The sequence below is a fragment of the Phyllobates terribilis genome, unplaced genomic scaffold (assembly GCF_046119375.1).
Source record: "Phyllobates terribilis strain yellow unplaced genomic scaffold, ASM4611937v1 Scaffold_12__6_contigs__length_324123572, whole genome shotgun sequence".
In the NCBI taxonomy this organism is placed as follows: Eukaryota; Metazoa; Chordata; class Amphibia; order Anura; family Dendrobatidae; genus Phyllobates; species Phyllobates terribilis.
In genome coordinates, this window is record NW_027362772.1 from 266161330 (window position 1) to 266181373 (window position 20044).

General features: G+C 45.9%; 1 protein-coding gene across 2 annotated transcripts in view; it reads left to right on the forward strand.

The window, feature by feature from the left end:
- The window catches only part of TTLL10 (tubulin tyrosine ligase like 10), a 100908-nt gene that overhangs the window by 68156 nt on the left and 12708 nt on the right, over positions 1–20044 (forward strand). For both annotated transcript variants that reach the window (XM_073656978.1, XM_073656977.1), the window contains exon 7: positions 5058–5223. In XM_073656978.1, the coding sequence (XP_073513079.1) occupies positions 5058–5223 (166 nt within the window). The remainder of the gene's footprint in view (positions 1–5057; positions 5224–20044) is intronic.

Below are 20044 nucleotides of genomic sequence, written 5' to 3' on the forward strand. Positions count from 1 at the left end.
TAAACATTTTTTTTTACGGGCATCATAAACACCCTTTAAAAAAATTATGTGGGTGTTGCATCACGGACCACAGTCACCCTGGTGATATGGTGGTGGAGGATGAGGAGAAGGAGGAGGACAAGAGCAAATAGCCAAAATCAGGAAGCGTATACCCATGTGTGGGTGTGAAAAGGTGCATGGGAATACACCTCTCAAGAAAAGACACTGGATTTGAGTTTATGTTACGCTGCTATCATTCAGTGGTGTTGAGAAGTTTGGCCCAATGCAGCCCTTGTTCATTTTTATAAGAGTCAGCCTGTCAGCATTTTCAGTTGACAGGCGGATGCGCTTATCAGTTATAATTCCACCAGCGGCACTAAAAACCCGCTCTGATAAAACGCTGGCGGCAGGGCAGGCCAGGACCTCCAAGGCATAGAGAGCCAGTTCATTCCACATATCCAGCTTGGATACCCATTAATTATAAGGCACAGAGGAATCACGGAGGATGTTGGTACGGTCGGCAAGGTACTCCCTCAGCATCTTCCAAAACTTTGCACTCATTGTGAGAGTACCCCGCGCCTCAGCGCCTGTGCGATGGGAGGGTCTGAGAAAACTCTCCCAGAACTTTGACAGTGTTCCCCTGCTTCTGCTGGATTGAAGTTGTGTCTCTCTCACCTGTACTCATTGGTTGTACAACGAAGTGTGCCCTCTGCCGCCAGCGTTTTCAGATGGGAATTTTTTTAATAGTTCCGCAACAAGGGCCTTCTGGTACAGCCCCATTTTTGTAGACCTGTCCGCCTCAGGAATAAGATATATAAAGTTCTCCTTGTAGCGTGGGTCTAGAAGTGTCACCAACCAGTAATGACTGTCAGCCAAAATTTTGAGAATGCGAGGGTCATGGGAAAGGCAGCGTAACATAAACTCAGCCATGCGTGCCAGACTACTAGCAGGCAAGACTTCCGTGTCCTCACCAAGAGGACGACTGACCATGCTCTCCTCCTCCTCCTCTCTGTCCTCTGGCCATCCACGCTGAACAGACAGTATAACAGCTGTACAGGTAATACCGTCTATATGGCTTGAAACTAGTTCCTGTCCTTCCTCCTCCTCCTCCTTTTCCTCATTGTCTCCCAATCCACATTGGGATGAGATGAGGCTTGGCTGTGTGTAATCACCCTGTATGGTTCCTTGCTCCATCTCATCGTGCTCCGCCTGCAATGCATCCTCTTTGATTGTGAGCAGAGAGCGTTTCAGAAGACAGAGAAGCGGGATGGTGACGCTAATTATGGAGTCATCGCCGCTCACCATCTTGGTGGAGTCCTCAAAGTTTTGCAGGATGGTACATATGTCTGACATCCATGTCCACTCCTGAGGTCTTATGTTTGGAGTCTGAACTGAATAGCGATGGCCTTGTTGATGCTGGTACTCAACAACTGCCCTCTTCTGCTCACAAATCCAACATCTGCAGTGTAGAGTTCCAACGCGTAGGGACATCACACACCAGTCTGTGAGCCGGAAGCTGCAAACACTGCTGAAACACGGCAAGGGCGGCGGAAGCTGTAGCTGACTTTCTAAAATGGCACACAGGTGGCGTACCTTAACTGTTAGAACCCTCCTGGTTTTTTTTTCCATCTTGTGTTTTGCGGTCACGTGACCATCTGCCTTTATATTCCAGCTCTTCCCTTTTGGCTGGGCTGGACTTCAGTGTTGTTTGACTATTTCTCTAGCCAGGTGCTACGGTGCCTATCTCTGTCAGTTTGCTTGGTCCTTCTGGGACCTCTAGTACCTTTTTGTCAGTTTGTCTTTTTGTGTTCTGCAACATCTTCTCTGTTTAGGAGGTGTCCCATTTCTGTTCCAGTCCTTAGTTCTTTTAGGGACCCCTCCCCTTATGCTATAGGTCTTCGTTCAGACTAGCCTAGGACTAGGGCGGGTCTGTTCGCTAGGAACAGGCAGCCCGCTACATCGTAGGGATTCAGCTTAGTCTTACTGTAGGGACAGCTTTCCCCTTTCTTTCCTTAGTACATGTTGCAGATCATAACATTAACAAGCAGATCCGGCAGCTCCGGGTAGGATTTGAGAAACCGCTGAACCACGAGGTTAAGCACACGGGCCAGGCATGGTACGTGTGTGAGCTCGCCTCGCCTCAGAGCCGCCACCAGGTTCTGGCCATTGTCACACACGACCATGCCTGGCTGTAGGTTCAGCGGTGTGAGCCACAGATCTGCCTGCTCTTTCAGAACTGTCCACAACTCTTCAGCAATGTGCGGTTTGTCACCTAAGCATATTAGCTTCAGCACAGTCTGTTGCCGCTTGGCCGAGGCAGTACTGCAGTGCTTCCAGCTTGTGACTGATGTGGTCATTTTGGAGATAGAAGCTGAAGAGGAGGAGAAGGCTGAGGAGGATGAGGTGCAGGAGCTGTAGACCGTGGGGGCAAACCTGATTGACCTAGGGCCCGCAATTCTAGGCGTTGGGAGGACGTGTTCAGTCCCAAGGTCCGACTGGGTCCCGGCTTCCATTATGTTAACCCAGTGTGCCGTCAGGGAGATGTACCGTCCCTGCCCACAAGCACTTGTCCACGTGTCTGTGGTTATGTGAACTTTCCTGGTAACTGCATTGTTGAGGGCACGGCTAATGTTTTGGAACATGTGCTTGTGTAATGTGGGGACGGCACATCGGGAGAAATAGTGGTGGCTGGGGACCGAGTACGAGGGACGGCGGCCGTCATCTGGTTGCGGAATGCTTCTGTCTCCACGAGCCTAAAAGGCAACATTTCGAGCGCAAGCAGTCGTGAAATGTGAGAATTTAGTAGTGTGGCCTGTGGGGCGTTGGCTGCATATTTGCGCTTGCGTTCCAAGGACTGGGGTATGGACAACTGAACGCTGCGCTGGGACAAGGACATGGACGTGCTTCCTGATGCTGCTACTTGAGAGTGCGCAACCACAGGTGCAGGGCAGGAGGCATCTTTGCATGCACTATGGACAGGGGATTGGCTTGCATGCACAACAGCGGAAGAAGCAATGGTGCCACCTGCAGACACTGTTCCTGGACCCTGGGGTTCGGCCCACAAAGTCGGGTGCTTTGCCGCCATGTGCCTGATCATGCTGGTGGTGGTCAGGCTGGTCGTTTTGCCACCCCTGCTGATGCTGGCCTGGCAGGTGGTGCAAATGGCCTTTTTGGGGTTATCGGCAGAGTGTTTAAAAAACAACCAGACTCGGGAAGACCTAACAGTTGTACTGGCAACTTCCTTCGTGTTGGTGTTACGGGGAACGGTTGCCTGTCTTCTGTCTGCGGCCACCACACTGCTTCTTCCTGCCTGTTGGGGTGCTCTGCCTCCCTCCCCCTGTGTGCTGCTGTCCTCGCTCTGCATGTCCTCCTGCCAGGTTGGGTCAGTTACTATATCATCCACCACCTCGTCTTCCAATTCCGCACCCTGGTCCTCCTCCTGACTTTCTGGCAATTGTGTCTCATCATCGTCCACCTCTTGTGACACTTTCCCACCATCGCCTTTGTGTGACCGTGGCTGCTCAAATATTTGGGTATCGCTACACGCGATCTGTTCTTGCCCCGCTTCAAGTGGACCGGGCGAGAGGACCGAATCTATAAATGGAAAAGTGAACAGCTCTTCAGAGTGTCCAAGTGTGTAATCTGTTGTCTCTGGGCACTCAGCATGGTGGGAGGAAGGAGAATCAGGGTGAGGAATATGCGGTCCAGACTCACAGCTACTGAGACTTGAATGTGTGGAATACAGGGTGGTGGTGGTGGTAGTGGCTAAGTGACTGGAAGCATTATCCGCTATCCAACTAACAACTTTTTGACACTGCTCTGGGTTCAATAGTGGTGTGCTGCGGTCCCCTAGAAATTGGGACAGGAAGGTCAGGCGAGAAGATGTGGGTGTTTGTTGTGGCACAATTTCAGCTTGTCCATGGCCTTGTCCTCGGCCTCTGCATGCACCATTACCATCACATCCAGTTCCCTGTCCCTTGCCACGTGCCTTGCCCATTTTAAATGGAGGACAGTATCTTCCACGCTCACTAAAAATGACTGAGTTTGGAGCGAACTTATATGTGATCTGTGTGATGGAGAAAACAGAGTTTTAAATACCTGGCCTGTAGGTAAGTAGTTTGAACAGCAAACTGGTGTGAATTGCTTCAATGACACACTAAAGGAAATTTTTAATGAAGGCCAGACCAGAAATGGCAGTATTTTCTGACAACGTATATGTGATCTGTTTGACGGAGAAAACAAAGTTTTAAATAGCTGGATTTCTAGCGCTGTAATATGGAAAGGACCTGGCTGTATTCTGCAGTACTAACAAGCAAATGGCACAGAAAAACGGTGTTCTCTGGATTGCTTTTTAAGCAAATAATGAGTATTAAGATCCAAAAAAAAGTATTCCTGGCCCCTGATACCTGGGCCTTTGTCTAGGAATGTCTAACTGCAGCAGAAGGCAGAATTGGAATGGAGCCTCTTGTGCTATATGCACTGCAGTCTGCTATATACCCTGCCTGCCTATATACACTACCTGCCTGATATCTTTGCAGATGGATTAGTTAGTCCTCAAGAGGACTGTTTGTTAAGATGGATATGTGTAATGTACGGTTTTTCTCCCTACACTACCTAATACACAAGCAAATCTCTCCCTAGCTCAGCAGCACCTCTCCCTACACTGTCTGATTCCAGAGTGACTGTAACGAGCATGGCGGTGCCATGTCTGATATAGACCTGATGACGCTGTGCAGCCAGCCAATCACTGTAATGCCACAACCAACATGGCTACAGCATTACAGTGAGTGGCAGGCAATCAATGCATGTTGATTGGCGCTCTAAAGAGCGACAAACATGCAGGGAGGGGACCCGAGTTGTCACCCGAGCAACCCCGGAAATACTCGGCGAGCACCGAGCAGTAGCGAGCATGCTTGCTCATCAATACTAAAGACATATCACATATCCAGGGCATGTTCTCCTCTGATACTTACACACTAACGAACAAAGACAAAATCAGGACTCACAGTTCCAGGCTCCATGGTGTTAGTAAAGGACTAATGATGATATGACCAGTGCTATATTAATTCTTTATTCAGATGGACAAATGTGGATTTGCAAACCCACTGGGCTGAATCAGGGACGCGGTATTTATTTGCTGAAAAACCAAGAACAGATCATTGCCCTTCGTTGCCAAATGCTTAGTATAATGGAAGATTGTCGGAAACCTCCATCAAAAGGTCCACAGGCCCGGATAGTGCAAAGGTAAGATTTCTGATGGATAAAGTTTACAACGGGAGGAATTTATGAAAACGTATTGTGGAAAACTATTTTATCTTGGCATCAATGGGATTACAGTTGCTATCCTCCAAGGATAAAGTTGATCCTCCAAGGAGCCCGGGCTCTGACACAATAATGGGTCCCAATGGTCGAACAGAAAGCAACCTTATTTGGAGCTGACTTTTTAGTCATTCACTTGCCAGTAGAAACTATTTCTAAAGTCTAGCAAACAATAATACCACGGATGCATCAGATATCACCTATATTGTTGTACCTATGTGCACTACATTCAATCAATCGGTTCAGTTATATGATACAATTTACAAATGGGAAATACACAAATTTCACGACCCTGTCATGGCTGAGATCATTAGAGAGTCACTATTTTTTTAAACTAGTTATACTCCATGCAAAGTTACAAAGTTATACATTTTTGTAATATACTTCGTTACCTTATTTTGCTTCCTTCTCTCCTAAACACTAGGATACGTTCATGCTTTAAAAATTCATGGCAGGAGACCCACGGCTAGGTCCGTGCATGGGACGTCTGAATGAGCCCTTACCCTGCAACAAACAAGACCTCATATAGCTCTGTCAATGGAAAAATAAAAAGTGATGGGTCTCACAATACTGCGATACCAAACCATGTTTTTTTAAAGTTTTTGTTGTGCAAAAGTAGCAAAACATGAGTAAAAACTATTTCCTATTGCCAAAATGGAATCATAGAATTAGTTCATATCACAAAGGGACAATTATTAGAAAACGAAACCTAAAAATTGGGTCCTTCAAAGGATAAGCCACCAACTGTTTAGATTTTTTTCAAAGAGGTTGTCCACTACTTTAGCACTGATGTCTGATCGGTGGTGGTGGAGAGTATCAGGTGAAGACATATTTAACGGGGGGGACAATGACCAGGAATTCGCCACTGCGAAGCGAGAGGCAGACAAACTTTCTTTCCTTGCCACACAAGAAGAATCACTTTGGTACCTACATGCCTACTGATTGGGCCATACGACATCCCACTGGGATGATCCCAGGTGCATAATAATAATATGGGCAAGTTCATGGTGATTATGCTCTTGTTATATAAATACAGCTGTGTCTGATTTTTCCACCCAAGCTCTATTCTGCGCTCCATACGGATTTTGGTCTGCATCACATTTTCTGAAATTTAGAAGCAAACCCCAACACAGTGCTCATCGTAGAATCCAAGAAGAATGTTAGCCAGGTATTAGGTAGCTGTGGGATTATAGCTACTGTTACATGCACGCCCCCTAAGTTCAGATAGGGGCGAGACCGGTTATACAGTACAGACCAAAAGTTTGGACACACCTTCTCATTTAAAGATTTTTCTCTATTTTCATGACTTTGAAAATTGTACATTCACACTGAAGGCATCAAAACTATGAATTAACACACGTGGAATTATATACTTAACAAAAAATTGTCAAACAACTGAAAATATGTCTTATATTCTTGGTTTTTCAAAGTAGCCACCTTTTGCTTTGATGACTGCTTTGCACATTCTTGGCATTCTCTTGATGAGCTTCAAGAGGTAGTCACCGGAAATGGTTTTCACTTCACAGGTGTGCCCTGTCAGGTTTAATAAGTGGGATTTCTTGCCTTATAAATGGGGTTGGGACCATCAGTTGGTTTGTGCAGAAGTCTGGTGGATACACAGCTGATAGTCCTACTGAATAGACTGTTAGAATTTGTATTATGGCAAGAAAAAAGCAGCTAAGTAAAGAAAAACAAGTGGCCATCATTACTTTAAGAAATGAAAGTCAGTCAGTCCGAAAAATTGGGCACACTTTGAAAGTGTCCCCAAGTGCAGTTGCAAAAACCATCAAGCGCTACAAAGAAACTGGCTCACATGAGGACCGCCCCAGGAAAGGATGACCAAGAGTCACCTCTGCTTCTGAGGATAAGTTTATCCGAGTCACCAGCCTCAGAAATCGCAGGTTAACAGCAGCTCAGATTAGAGACCAGGTCAATGCCACACAGAGTTCTAGCAGCAGACACATCTCTACAACAACTGTTAAGAGGAGACTTTGTGCAGCAGGCCTTCATGGTAAAATAGCTGCTAGGAATCCACTGCTAAGGACAGGCAACAAGCAGAAGAGACTTGTTTGGGCTAAAGAACACAAGGAATGGACATTAGACCAGTGATGAGTCCAAATTTGAGATCTTTGGTTCCAACCACCGTGTCTTTGTGTGATGCAGAAAAGGTGAATGGATGGACTCTACATGCCTGGTTCCCACCATGAAGCATGGAGAAGGAGGTGTGCTGGTGACACTGTTGGGGATTTATTCAAAATTGAAGGCATACTGAACCAGCATGGCTACCACAGCATCTTGCAGCGGCATGCTATTCCATCTGGTTTGCGTTTAGTTGGACCATCATTTATTTTTCAACAGGACAATGACCCCAAACACACCTCCAGGCTGTGTAAGGGCTATTTGACCAAGAAGGAGAGTGATGGAGTTCTACACCAGATGATCTGGCCTCCACAGTTACCAGACCTGAACCCAATCGAGATTTTTTGGGGTGAGCTGGACCGCAGAGTGAAGGCAAAAGGGCCAACAAGTGGTAAGCATCTCTGGGAACTCCTTCAAGATTGTTGGAAGACCATTTCCGGTGACTACCTCTTGAAGCTCATCAAGAGAATGCCAAGAGTGTGCAAAGCAGTCATCAAAGCAAAAGGTGGCTACTTTGAAGAACCTAGAATATAAGACATATTTTCAGTTGTTTCACACTTTTTTGTTAAGTATATAATTCCACATGTGTTAATTCATAGTTTTGATGCCTTCAGTGTGAATGTACAATTTTCATAGTCATGAAAATACAGAAAAATCTTTAAATGAGAAGGTGTGTCCAAACTTTTGGTCTGTACTGTATGAATTTGTTGGAATCCTGGGGAACCGTTACTCAGGGCGACCATAGACTGCAGCTTCTCTCAGGCACACAATAGATTCAGTTGCTGACCAGACACATCTGACAAGAGTCTTTTTCAACAGTTTAACAGTGGAATTTAATCTGGAGCACGGCCAGTGCAATTCAGGGATATTACAGCAACAATCTTCATTACAGTACAGTCTCATAAAGCAGGCACAGTAACATCAGTCTCTTCAGTAGCATAATTCAGCACAGATTTGCTCTCTTAGCAGCACACTTCTATGCATACACAACTACAGGCTTTTCCTTCACAAGGACTCAATAGTACACAGCATTCTTTATCCTGCATGGAAATGGGGGGGAGGGTTTGATGAGGGAGATGATCCCTATGACACAATTCCTTCCAGTGCTTATCTTTCTGCCCAATAATACTCCACACTGTTAGCTCAGGGAGTCTCTGACCCGTGTTTAGCTTCCCTCCTGACCTGAATTCTGTTCCCTTGCCTTCTGTGAGATACACAACTTCCCCACAATATCCCTGGGGCTCTACTAACCACTCCTTGTGTCCTTTGACTGTGTTAACCCCTCTAGTTGCTGGATGCTTCTGGAGCACAACACTCCCTGTCTCCTGTGACTGTGTTAACCCCTCTAGTTGCTGGATGCTTCTGGAGCACAACACTTCCTGTCTCCTGTGCTTGTGTTACTTCTAATAGTTGCTGGATGCTTTTGAAGCAACAGCACTACTTCTACATGTCACACTGTGAAACAACACTGCAGCAGGGTGTTCTTTAGAATCAGCTTTCAAATGCTGCTCAGTCAAAATCTGTACATTATTTACTAACAGAATAGGAGAATTCCCGTCTCTGAGCCTCTGTATTTTTCACTCTTAAACTCAGACAGGGGAATCCTTACACTCCGTAAAAAGAGTAGAGCTTTTGGATGAGCAGCAGTTGAATGCTGCTTCTAAAGAAGCATGCATTTGACTAGCCCAGGGGATGGGGATGACTCGGTACCCGGGCCTTTGCCTTGGGGATGTCGCGGTGGTCGGCTCCCAGGCCCGTACCCTGGGGTCACTCTTTAAAAAGGGGCTAATAAATTTGTTAGTTTTATGAAAGTTCGTGACGCCACCTGTGGTTTCTGGTGAGAATCACCAGCGCTGCGCAGTCCACTGAGACCGATGATAAGGCAGCTCGATGGTATAGCTCCCCACAGGTAGAGCTGGGCCTCAGGGCAGCGTACGGAGAGGGGGATGCAGGACAGGTGAGACCCAGCCAGGTCAGAGCAAGAACAGGGACAGACACTATAGTCACTTCAGTACCTTTTACTGATGGAAATTCAGGCACGTCCCGGAGCACTGTAGGGTGAAGGGTGCATATCAGGATCCTCCCCAATGAGCGGGTGTAGGGCCTCCTGTTACTTTCCTCTGCGTAGTAAGTTTCTGACCTGCCTGGAGCTAGGCCTAACTTTGTCTCTGTCCTGCGCTGGCTGACCTTGTGGTAGGGCCTTTTCTTGGAATACACGCTCCTCAGCTTGCGGGGCCTATGTGTTTCCCGGCTCTGTTACGTATCAGCACTTTAGCGATCCTGAGACCTGTAGTTCTCCAGGGATTTCGGTTATACCTTACTGGGTCATAGAGATCCCGGTAAGCTCGGACCCGGTGTTCGGTAACTGCTTCAGGGTGAGCCGGTTAAGCTCCTCTGCCCCTATGTACTAACTCTCCACTCGCCTTCGGCCTACTCGGGCCCTCACTAGGCTATACACACTAACGGCAGCTTGCCGCGCTTCACCGATCTTATGGCGCCGGCACACCTTAAGCTCTTACTGAGCTACAACTGAGTCTAGACTGGGCTTACCTCTGCAGACAGACTTCTGCAGGAACCGAACTGAGAACTCTGTCCCTCTCTGGCTGTGAGCAGGAACTCTGTTCTGGCTAGACTGAACTGCCTGGCTCCACCTTCCCTATTTATATCCCTAACGGGCTCCCTCTGCTGGTCTGAGGTGGAAGGTGGAGATGTGTGAATGTTTATGGGGGCCTCTTGTGGAGGAATCCATCAATGCACTCTTCTAGGATCTGTGATACCAAGCGCAGCTGGGCGTCACACATTGAGCATGTGAAACTTCACTGCAATATAGCGTTTGACAAAGAAGGAAGCAAATTAAAGTAATTAAGTATATTGCAAAAATTCAGAACTTTGCAATTACTAGAGGATAAATAATAACAAATTTACTTCTCTCTCAAATACCATACTGCAGTCCTGTTTCACATGGCCAGCTCATGCTTTTTAGATGAAGTTTTTAACTGCCGTCAGACTAAGTCCATGCTCTATTTACTATAGAATTCACTTTACTTGAGAATGGGTGTGGAGAACAGAGAGGTTCAGAGATGGGAATTTTCCTACCTTCACTGTTTGTAAGTAAAGTAGGCATTTTGGTTGAGCAGCAGTCGAAAGCAGCTTTTTAGGCCCTAGCCCACCTAAACCCACTTATCCCAAGCAGCCCATGGCCCTTTCCTTATGCAGTTCAATGCCATTAATGAACAAGCTGTAACCAAAACCTGCGGTCATCTCTTGCGTTTCTCAAATGTGAAGATGAACATTTGCATGCTGATTTGCATAATTTAGTTTTCGCAAGAGATTTGCTTCTTGTTGTGAAGAGCGTTTTAAAACATCACCTGCTTCATGTAGGGAAAACGAAATATGCATTTACAAAAACTGTAAATCTATATGTTTTGACCTTGGCTGGTCTTAAAAATATAATAGATGAAGGTCGCACCTACGAGGCTCCATTAAAGACCCCCAATTAATGTTCTTGGCTAGAGAAATCGGTCTCATTGATTTCTATGGGGAGTGCAGGTGTTGGCTTCTGAAAGAAAAAAGTGAACAAAAAAGTATATACTCTTCACATATCTTATTGTTACCAATATTGTTGTTTAGTCGCAACCTCTAGCTCCAGTTCAATCCCACCCAAAACTCCCACTTAGTAGGCTTTGTGTAAACCCCATTCCTTTTTTTTTTCTGGGGAACCACAATTTTTTCTGCAACTGTTTCTGAGAAATTAGAAAAAGCTATGCCAAGTTCAGGCAAGGTTGGTATAATACATAGCTGACCTTTCTCACACTGGCCGGTCTCTGTCCCATCTGCTGCACTACCCCAGACTGCACCCTGAACTTTACGTCAGTGCTGGAAGTAACGGCTCGGCTCACTCCCGCCTCCGATTCACCGTCACAGATGTCCACTCCCGGGTCGGGGTCCTCATCGGATCTTCGATGCTTGTGACGAGCCCAGGGGATGGGGAAGACTCGGCGCCCGAGCCTTGTTGTTAGTTTTGGGGGATGTCGCGGTAGTCGGCTCCCGGGCCCGTACCCTGGGCCTCTCTTTAAAAGGGTGGATAATTATATGAAAGTTTGTGACGCCACCTGTGGTGTCTGGTGAGGTTCACCAGCGCTGCGGCAGCCCACTGAGGCCGGTGTAAAGGCAGCTTGGGTGGTATAGCTCCCCACAGGTGGAGCTAGGCCTCAGGGCAGCGTGAATGTAGGAATGCAGGACAGAGGGGACCCAGCCGGGTCTGAAGAAGGATAGGCAAACACATAGTTCACTTCAGTACCTTTTACTGATGGAAATCCAGGCACATTCTGGAGCACTGTAGGGTGAAGGGTGCATATCAGGATTCTCCCCAGTGAGCGGGTATAGGGCCTCCTGTTTCTTGCCTTAGTGTAGTAAGTTTCTGAGCTGCCTGGAGCTAGGCCTAACTTTGTCTCTGTCCTGCACCGGCTGACTTTGTGGTAGGGCCTTCTCTTGGAGTACACACTCCCAGCTTGCGGGGCCTCCGTGACCCCTGGCTCTGGTACGTATCAGCTTTTGGGTGATCCTGGGACCTGAAGTCTTCCAGGGGTCTCCGGTTGTCTCTACAGTGGATATACGGCCCTGTAGACGCGGACCTGGTGTCCGGTATATATTTTCTGGGGTGAGCTTGTACAGCTCCTCTGCCCCCAATGCTACTCACTCCTCTAGCCTTCGGCCTCGCTCGAGGCCCTCACTAGGCTATACACACTAGCGGCAGCTTGCCGCGCTTCACCGCTCTTATGGCGTCAGCACGCCTTGGGCTCACTAACCTGAGCTTCACTTTAGGCTTTTTCACTAGAGGAACTGAACTGAGAACTCTGTCCCTCTCTGGCTCTGAGCAGGAACTCTGTTCTCTAGACTGAGCTCGACTCTGTATTCAGATCTGTACTTGCTGAACTCTCCAGAGGAACTACTCACAGACTAGACTGAGCTCCACTGCAGGCTGACCTCTCTCAGGCTTCTCTACTGCAGGAACTGACTGCCTAGCTCCACCTTCCCTTTTTATATCCCAAACGGGCTCCCTCTGGTGGTCTGAGGTGGAAGGTGGAGGTGTGTGTATGCTGTGGGGGCCTCTTGTGGAGAAATCCGTTCATGCACCACTCTAGGATCTGTGGCACTCATGCGCAGCAGGGGCGCCACACTTGACCTACGATGATCGACTATCAGGCCTGGATGGACGAGGGCTGAGTCCTGGGCCTTGACTGGTGCAGACTGGTTCTCGGATCTTGTCTGGCGCAGATCTGGACCTCAGGTCTTGACTGACATTGTCTGGTCCACAAACCTTAACGGCATCATCTGGACCCTACTCACGGACACACGATAACCCGCTGGTTTAGGCCTCCTGGCTCATTCCGGGATCTCAGCCTCAACGTCCTCCTGCACACACATGCTGGTCGTCTCGCCGGTTCACGCCAAATCTCTTCCCGCCTTGCTGCTCTGGCCTCTTAAATCAGGCAACTGCGTCATCAAGGCCACATGACCCGGTGCTCTGTCTAGACATTTCCTTCCCAAAACTCTTCCTCTTCCTGTTAGTTCCGCAGGGTTCTGATCAGACAATAGGTAGTAGTCTCCAGACACAAATGTCACATAGCGCTGGGAAATGTCATCCTTTGCGGCACACCATCTTAAAAGAGTGATGTAGCATAGGTTGCCAGAGCCCTAGGGAAGGCTTTATGCTGTAGGCTCCTTGCTCTGCCACATGATCTAATTGCATCGGCCATTTGCTGATGCCGGTGTATTTCAGAGTGGCATTTGGTGATAGATCCGGAAGTCTGGGACGAGTACACTAGATATGCTTTAATTTTTTTTTCTTCTGAAATTTTGCGCCTCTAAGATATTTGCACCCACGGCATGCCACCTCTGTCACCCTCCCATGCTGTGCCACTATGGGATGGTAGCTTACAAATGAGACCGAAGAGGATTTAGATGGCTGGCTATGAAAAAAAGGTTTATCCATTGCATTACAGTGACACCATCCTTTCTTCATGCAGATATTTTCTGTGCAGCATTGCGGTAGTTACATCACAAAAGTTGCATAATAGAGGCAATATCACACTGTAACACTGTATCATCAGGTTTATTTATATACAATCTGCGTTTATTTGCAAAAATAAAAAGAAGAAATCTCATTTGGGTATTTAAGGTGACCACACTGCACCGAGGACAGAATCACGTTTCCTTTGATAAGAGCTCCCCCTGGTGTCCATCTGTAGGGCAGGATTTGGCTGGTCGGTGCTGCAAATTCAGGGAAATGATCAACAAAGCTGCAGAGATGTGACCGATGCTCGCGATCATGGTCCATTTCATACTACTATACTGCTTGCAGTTGCTCTCTTTGTGTCTTCTATGTGAGGCGTTTTTGTCCAAATTTTGCAGGAGAAAAAAAAATCATTAATATTATTTTACTATGAAATTCCTTTTATAAAAGGGCTCTCCACTTTGATTGTTCCCTACTTGTTAAAAGAATCCTTCGACAATAAGAAGATCAAAAGCGTCCACCAGCAATCAACAATACTCTATGAGAAAACCTGACCCTAAACCTCATTCTGATGTCCCTCTACAGACTTGGCCGTGGGTCTCCTGTCCCGAAGTAAACAGCCTCATATATGTCAAGTTCATGGCAGGAGACCCATGGCCCGGTCCGTGCATGGGACGTCTGAATGAGCCCTTACCCTGCAACAAACAAGACCTCATATAGCTCTGTCGATGGGAAAATAAAAAGTGATGGGTCTCACAATACTGCGATACAAAACCATGTTTTTTTAAAGTTTTTGTTGTGCAAAAGTAGCAAAACATTAGTAAAAACTATTTCCTATTGCCAAAATGGAATCATAGAATTAGTTCGTATCACAAGGGGACAATTATTAGAAAATGAAACCTAAAAATTGGGTCCTTCAAAGGATAAGCCACCAACTGTTTAGATTTTTATCAAAGAGGTTGTCCACTACTTTAGCACTGATGTCTGATCGGTCGGGGTCTGACACCTGGCACACCCACCAATCAGCTGTTACCGGTGTTGTCGACGGCCACCAGCTGGAAGTGCCCACTTGCGCAGCTGGCGGTCTTCTGATGGCCTCCTCCTGGTGGCCAAGGCTTGTTACTACACATCTGCTTCCTATTCAAATTAATAGGAGTCGGATGTGTAGTACCCTGCGTTGGCCACTATTAGAAGACGGCCAGCTCCGCAAGTGAGTACTTGCTTCTGGTGGCCACCAATAGCAGTCAATGGTGCAGAGCGTCAGACCCCTACCGATCAGACATTTATGACCTAGCCTTAGGATAGCTCATCAATGCTAAAGTAGTGGACAGCCTCTTTAAGAGAAAATAGGAGGAGAAGCTAGCTACTTGCTTCCTCACTGCTGCCAATATTGAGCTGCATTTTCCAGCGTTCTCTGTTCTCCACCAAGACTCTTATCTGTCTGACCTACGTTTCATGGACATATAAATGCAAATTAGGTTTTCACTTTATAGGGTATGCTGATTGGTGAAAGAGATTGAGGGGTTGGGTCCTTCACTGTGACTGATTACCTGGCAGAGCTGGATTGGGGACAGAAGGAGCCTTTTGGTGACTGAATGACAGATAATGCATATTAACCATGAGATCAAATATGGCTGCAAGTATAAAAAAACTTTAAATTTATTGCAACGCGTTTCAGAGTAAAACCTACTCCTTCGTCAGATATAAATTAGGATATGTCTGAGGAAGGAGTTGATTCTACTTCGAAACGCGTTGCAATAAATTGGAAGCTTTTTATACTTACCGCCTGGATTTACCTTTGTCAGCGGCAGCGCCTGGGATCCACCGCATTCCCCTCTCCTTTACTTTTTATGTCCTCTCTCCATTTGGTGCGAGTACAGCGGCCGCAGCAGCAGCCACAATTCTTCACGTAGTTGTGTCATGTACAACATGGTCAGGTGATCGACCAACCCTCCAACTCGCCCTCACCTATCGCCCATGGTGTTACCCAGGGAGCGCCTCTTGTTTTTTATCCCTCTACCTTTACTAGCAAAGGAAGACATGATACTGGCCTTTTAGCCCATGCACCAAAAACAATACATTTCAACGTATTACACTAGAACTAACACCAAAAAAGGGTGCCAGGACCTCTGTAAGCATTTACAGTAAGGCTCACACCTGAGATAAGTGCAGGAAAAGGAAGCCATAAAGGTGAAGCTATAAATATGCAAACACAAGCAAAATAAGTTAAAGAGCGATAATAACAGTCCTGTATAACAATGAGCTGCTATATGTTGTTTTTAGGCTAAAAAATTGTTTGGTTTAATTTAATAACTCTCTGATATGAGTATAGGAGGCACCAGTGGTGTAACTAGAGTTCGAATGGCCCCGGTGCAAGATTTGGACAGCCCTTTACCCCCTCCCCTTATCCTGGTATATACTCTTTATACAGTGGTGGCCAAAAGTATTGGCACCCCTGCAATTCTGTCAGATATAATACTCAGTTTCTTCCTGAAAATGATTGCAATCACAAATTCTTTGGTATTATTATCTTCATTTAATTTGCTTGCATGGAAAAAACACAAAAGAGAATGAAGCAAAAATCAAATCATTGATCATTTCACACAAAACTCCAAAAATGGGCCAGACAAAAGTATTGGCACCCTCAGCCTAATACTTCGTTGCACAACCTTTAGCCAAAATAACTGCGAACAACCGCTTCCGGTAACCATCAATGAGTTTCTTACAATGCTCTGCTGGAATTGTAGACCATTCTTCTTTGGCAAACTGCTCCAGGTCCCTGATATTTGAAGGGTGCCTTCTCCAAACTGCCATTTTGAGATCTCTCCACAGGTGTTCTATGGGATTCAGGTCTGGACTCATTGCTGGCCACCTTAGAAGTCTCCAGTGTTTTCTCTCAAACCATTTTATAGTGCTTTTGGAAGTGTGTTTTGGGTCATTGTCCTGCTGGAAGACCCATGACCTCTGAGGGAGACCCAGCTTTCTCACACTGGGCCCTACATTATGCTGCAAAATTTGTTGGTAGTCTTCAGACTTCATAATGCCATGCACACGGTCAAGCAGTCCAGTGCCAGAGGCAGCAAAGCAACCCCAAAACATCAGGGAACTTCCGCCATGTTTGACTGTAGGGACCATGTTCTTTTCTTTGAATGCCTCTTTTTTTTCCTGTACACTCTATGTTGATGCTTTTTCCCAAAAAGCTCTACTTTTGTCTCATCTGACCAGAGAACATTCTTCCAAAACGTTTTAGGCTTTCTCAGGTAAGTTTTGGCAATTTTTCTTTTCCGTCCACATCTAGGGAGGTTAGCCACAGTGCCATGGGCTTTAAACTTCTTGATGACACTGCGCACGGAAGACACAGGAACATTCAGGTCTTTGGAGATGGACTTGTAGCCTTGAGATTGCTCATGCTTCCTCACAATTTGGTTTCTCAAGTCCTCAGACTGTTCTTTGGTCTTCTTTCTTTTCTCCATGCTCAATGTGGTACACACAAGGACACAGGACAGAGGTTGAGTCAACTTTAATCCATGGTAACTGGCTGCAAGTGTGATTTAGTTATTGCCAACACCTGTTAGGTGCCACAGGTAAGTTACAGGTGCTGTTAATTACACGAATTAGAGAAGCATCACATGATTTTTCAAACAGTGCCAATACTTTTGTCCACCCCCTTTTTTAGGTTTGGTGTGGAATTGTATCCAATTTGGCTTTAGGACAATTCTTTTTGTGTTTTTTTCATGGAAGACAAATTAAATGAAGATAATAATACCAAAGAATTTGTGATTGCAATCATTTTCAGGAAGAAACTGAGTATTATCTGACAGAATTGCAGGGGTGCCAATACTTTTGGCCACCACTGTATGTCCTCCATCCTGCTATAAATGTCCCTCATCCTGGTGTGTGTTTATGTATGTGTATATATACAGTACAGACCAAAAGTGTGGACACACCTTCTCATTTAAAGATTTTTCTGTATTTTCATGACTATGAAAATTGTACATTCACACTGAAGGCATCAAAACTATGAATTAACACATGTGGAATTATATACTTAACAAAAAAGTGTGAAACAACTGAAAATATGTCTTATATTCTAGGTTCTTCAAAGTAGCCACCTTTTGCTTTGATGACTGCTTTGCACACTCTTGGCATTCTCTTGATGAGCATCAAGAGGCAGTCACCAGAAATGGTCTTCCAACAATCTTGAAGGAGTTCCCAGAGATGCTTAGCCCTTGTTGGCCCTTTTGCCTTCACTCTGCGGTCCAGCTCACCCCAAACCATCTCTATTGGGTTCAGGTCTGGTGACTGTGGAGGCCAGGTCATCTGGCGTAGCACCCCATCACTCTCCTTCTTGGTCAAATAGCCCTTACACAGCCTGGAGGTGTGTTTGGGGTCATTATCCTGTTGAAAAATAAATGATGGTCCAACTAAACGCAAACCGGATGGAATAGCATGCCGCTGCAAGATGCTGTGGTAGCCATGCTGGTTCAGTATGCCTTCAATTTTGAATAAATCCCCAACAGTGTCACCAGCAAAGCACCCCCACACCATCACACCTCCTCCTCCATGCTTCACGGTGGGAACCAGGCATGTAGAGTCCATCCGTTCACCTTTTCTGCGTCGCACAAAGACACGGTGGTTGGAACCAAATATCTCAAATTTGGACTCATCAGACCAAAGCACAGATTTCCACTGGTCTAATGTCCATTCCTTGTGTTCTTTAGCCCAAACAAGTCTCTTCTGCTTGTTGCATGTCCTTAGCAGTGGTTTCCTAGCAGTTATTTTACCATGTAGGCCTGCTGCACAAAGTCTCCTCTTAACAGTTGTTGAAGAGATGTGTCTGCTGCTAGAACTCTGTGTGGCATTGACCTGGTCTCTAATCTGAGCTGCTGTTAACCTGCGATTTCTGAGGCTGGTGACTCGGATAAACTTATCCTCAGAAGCCGAGGTGACTCTTGGTCTTCCTTTTCTGGGGCGGTCCTCATGTGAGCCAGGTTCTTTGTAGCGCTTGATGGTTTTTGCAACTGCACTTGGGGATGCTTTCAAAGTTTGCCCAATTCTTCGCACTGACTGACCTTCATTTCTTAAAGTAATGATGACCACTCGTTTTTCTTTACTTAGCTGCTTTTTTCTTGCCATAATAGAAATTCTAACAGTCTATTCAGTAGGACTATCAGCTGTGTATCCACCAGACTTCTGCACAACACAACCGATGGTCCCAACCCCATTTATAAGGCAAGAAATCCCACTTATTAAACCTGACAGGGCACACCTGTGAAGTGAAAACCATTTCCGGTGACTACCTCTTGAAGCTCATCAAGAGAATGCAAAGAGTGTGCAAAGCAGTCATCAAAGCAAAAGGTGGCAACTTTGAAGAACCTAGAATATAAGACATATGTTGTTTCACACTTTTTTGTTAAGTATATAATTCCACATGTGTTAATTCATAGTTTTGATGCCTTCAGTGTGAATGTACTATTTTCATAGTCATGAAAATACAGGAAAATCTTTAAATGAGAAGGTGTGTCCAAACTTTTGGTCTGTACTATATATATATATATATATATATATATATATATATATATATTGTAGTTCGGCAATGTTCACACTGTGCGGTAATGAGGCATTGACCCACTACTCCGCCGTATGCCTCTGAGGTGCGTCAGAAACTTTGCCTTCTTGGGCTCTGTGTTCAGGTGACACAGGCCAGTATTGCAGAGCCTCCTGCTCTGCAGCTTGCAAACACAAAACTGACACACCCAAACCTTTGCAAACCGCGCCACTGCCATCCTGTAGTTCACTCCAAAAATCCAAACTTACTTTTATTTTGCACTGCAACCACAGCTGTGCCTGTGATTGCAATGCACTCCAGCGGGATCAATATGCTTCTATGCGCATCCTAGGGGACACATACCATCCCTCGCATATAATTTTCCTCACTCCCTCACAATATGTATATATACAGATGTTTCTCACAAAATTCGAATATCATCAAAAAGTTAATTTATTTCAGTTCTTCAATGCAAAAAGTGAAACTCATATATTATATAGAGTCATTACAAACAGAGTGATCTATTTCAAGTGTTTATTTCTGTTTATGCGCTAAGATTTCTCATTTATTTCTATTTTTCACAGCAGTAATGCTATTCAAATTCCATAAATTTCATGTTCGTATACTTAGCGTTACAGTGTGCTGCTTTGTTTGTTAGTTGTATTTGGAGGTAGCTGCTCCTAGTAAGCACCTGTTCACACCTATTTCTTGTTTTGGACGTGCCGGCCACTTTTTTCTGTTTCAGTATGCAAGCAACGGAAGCGCATGATGTCACCGCCATGCGCCCCCATTCACATGCACGCCAACGTCACCTGCTGGCCTCTCATTGGCCGGCAGTGTGAAGTGCCGCGCACGGACCCAACAATATGTCGCCGCAATGTGCCGCAATATACACTTCAATTGAATGTGCGTCCAAGGATGCATATCCAGTTGAAGTCTGTGCTGGCATTGACGGGCGGATGGATGTTATAAATTGTTTTGTTACTATTTTGCTTCTATGTAGACTATGGCCCCGTTTCATTAAGACTAGCATTCTGTGCGCC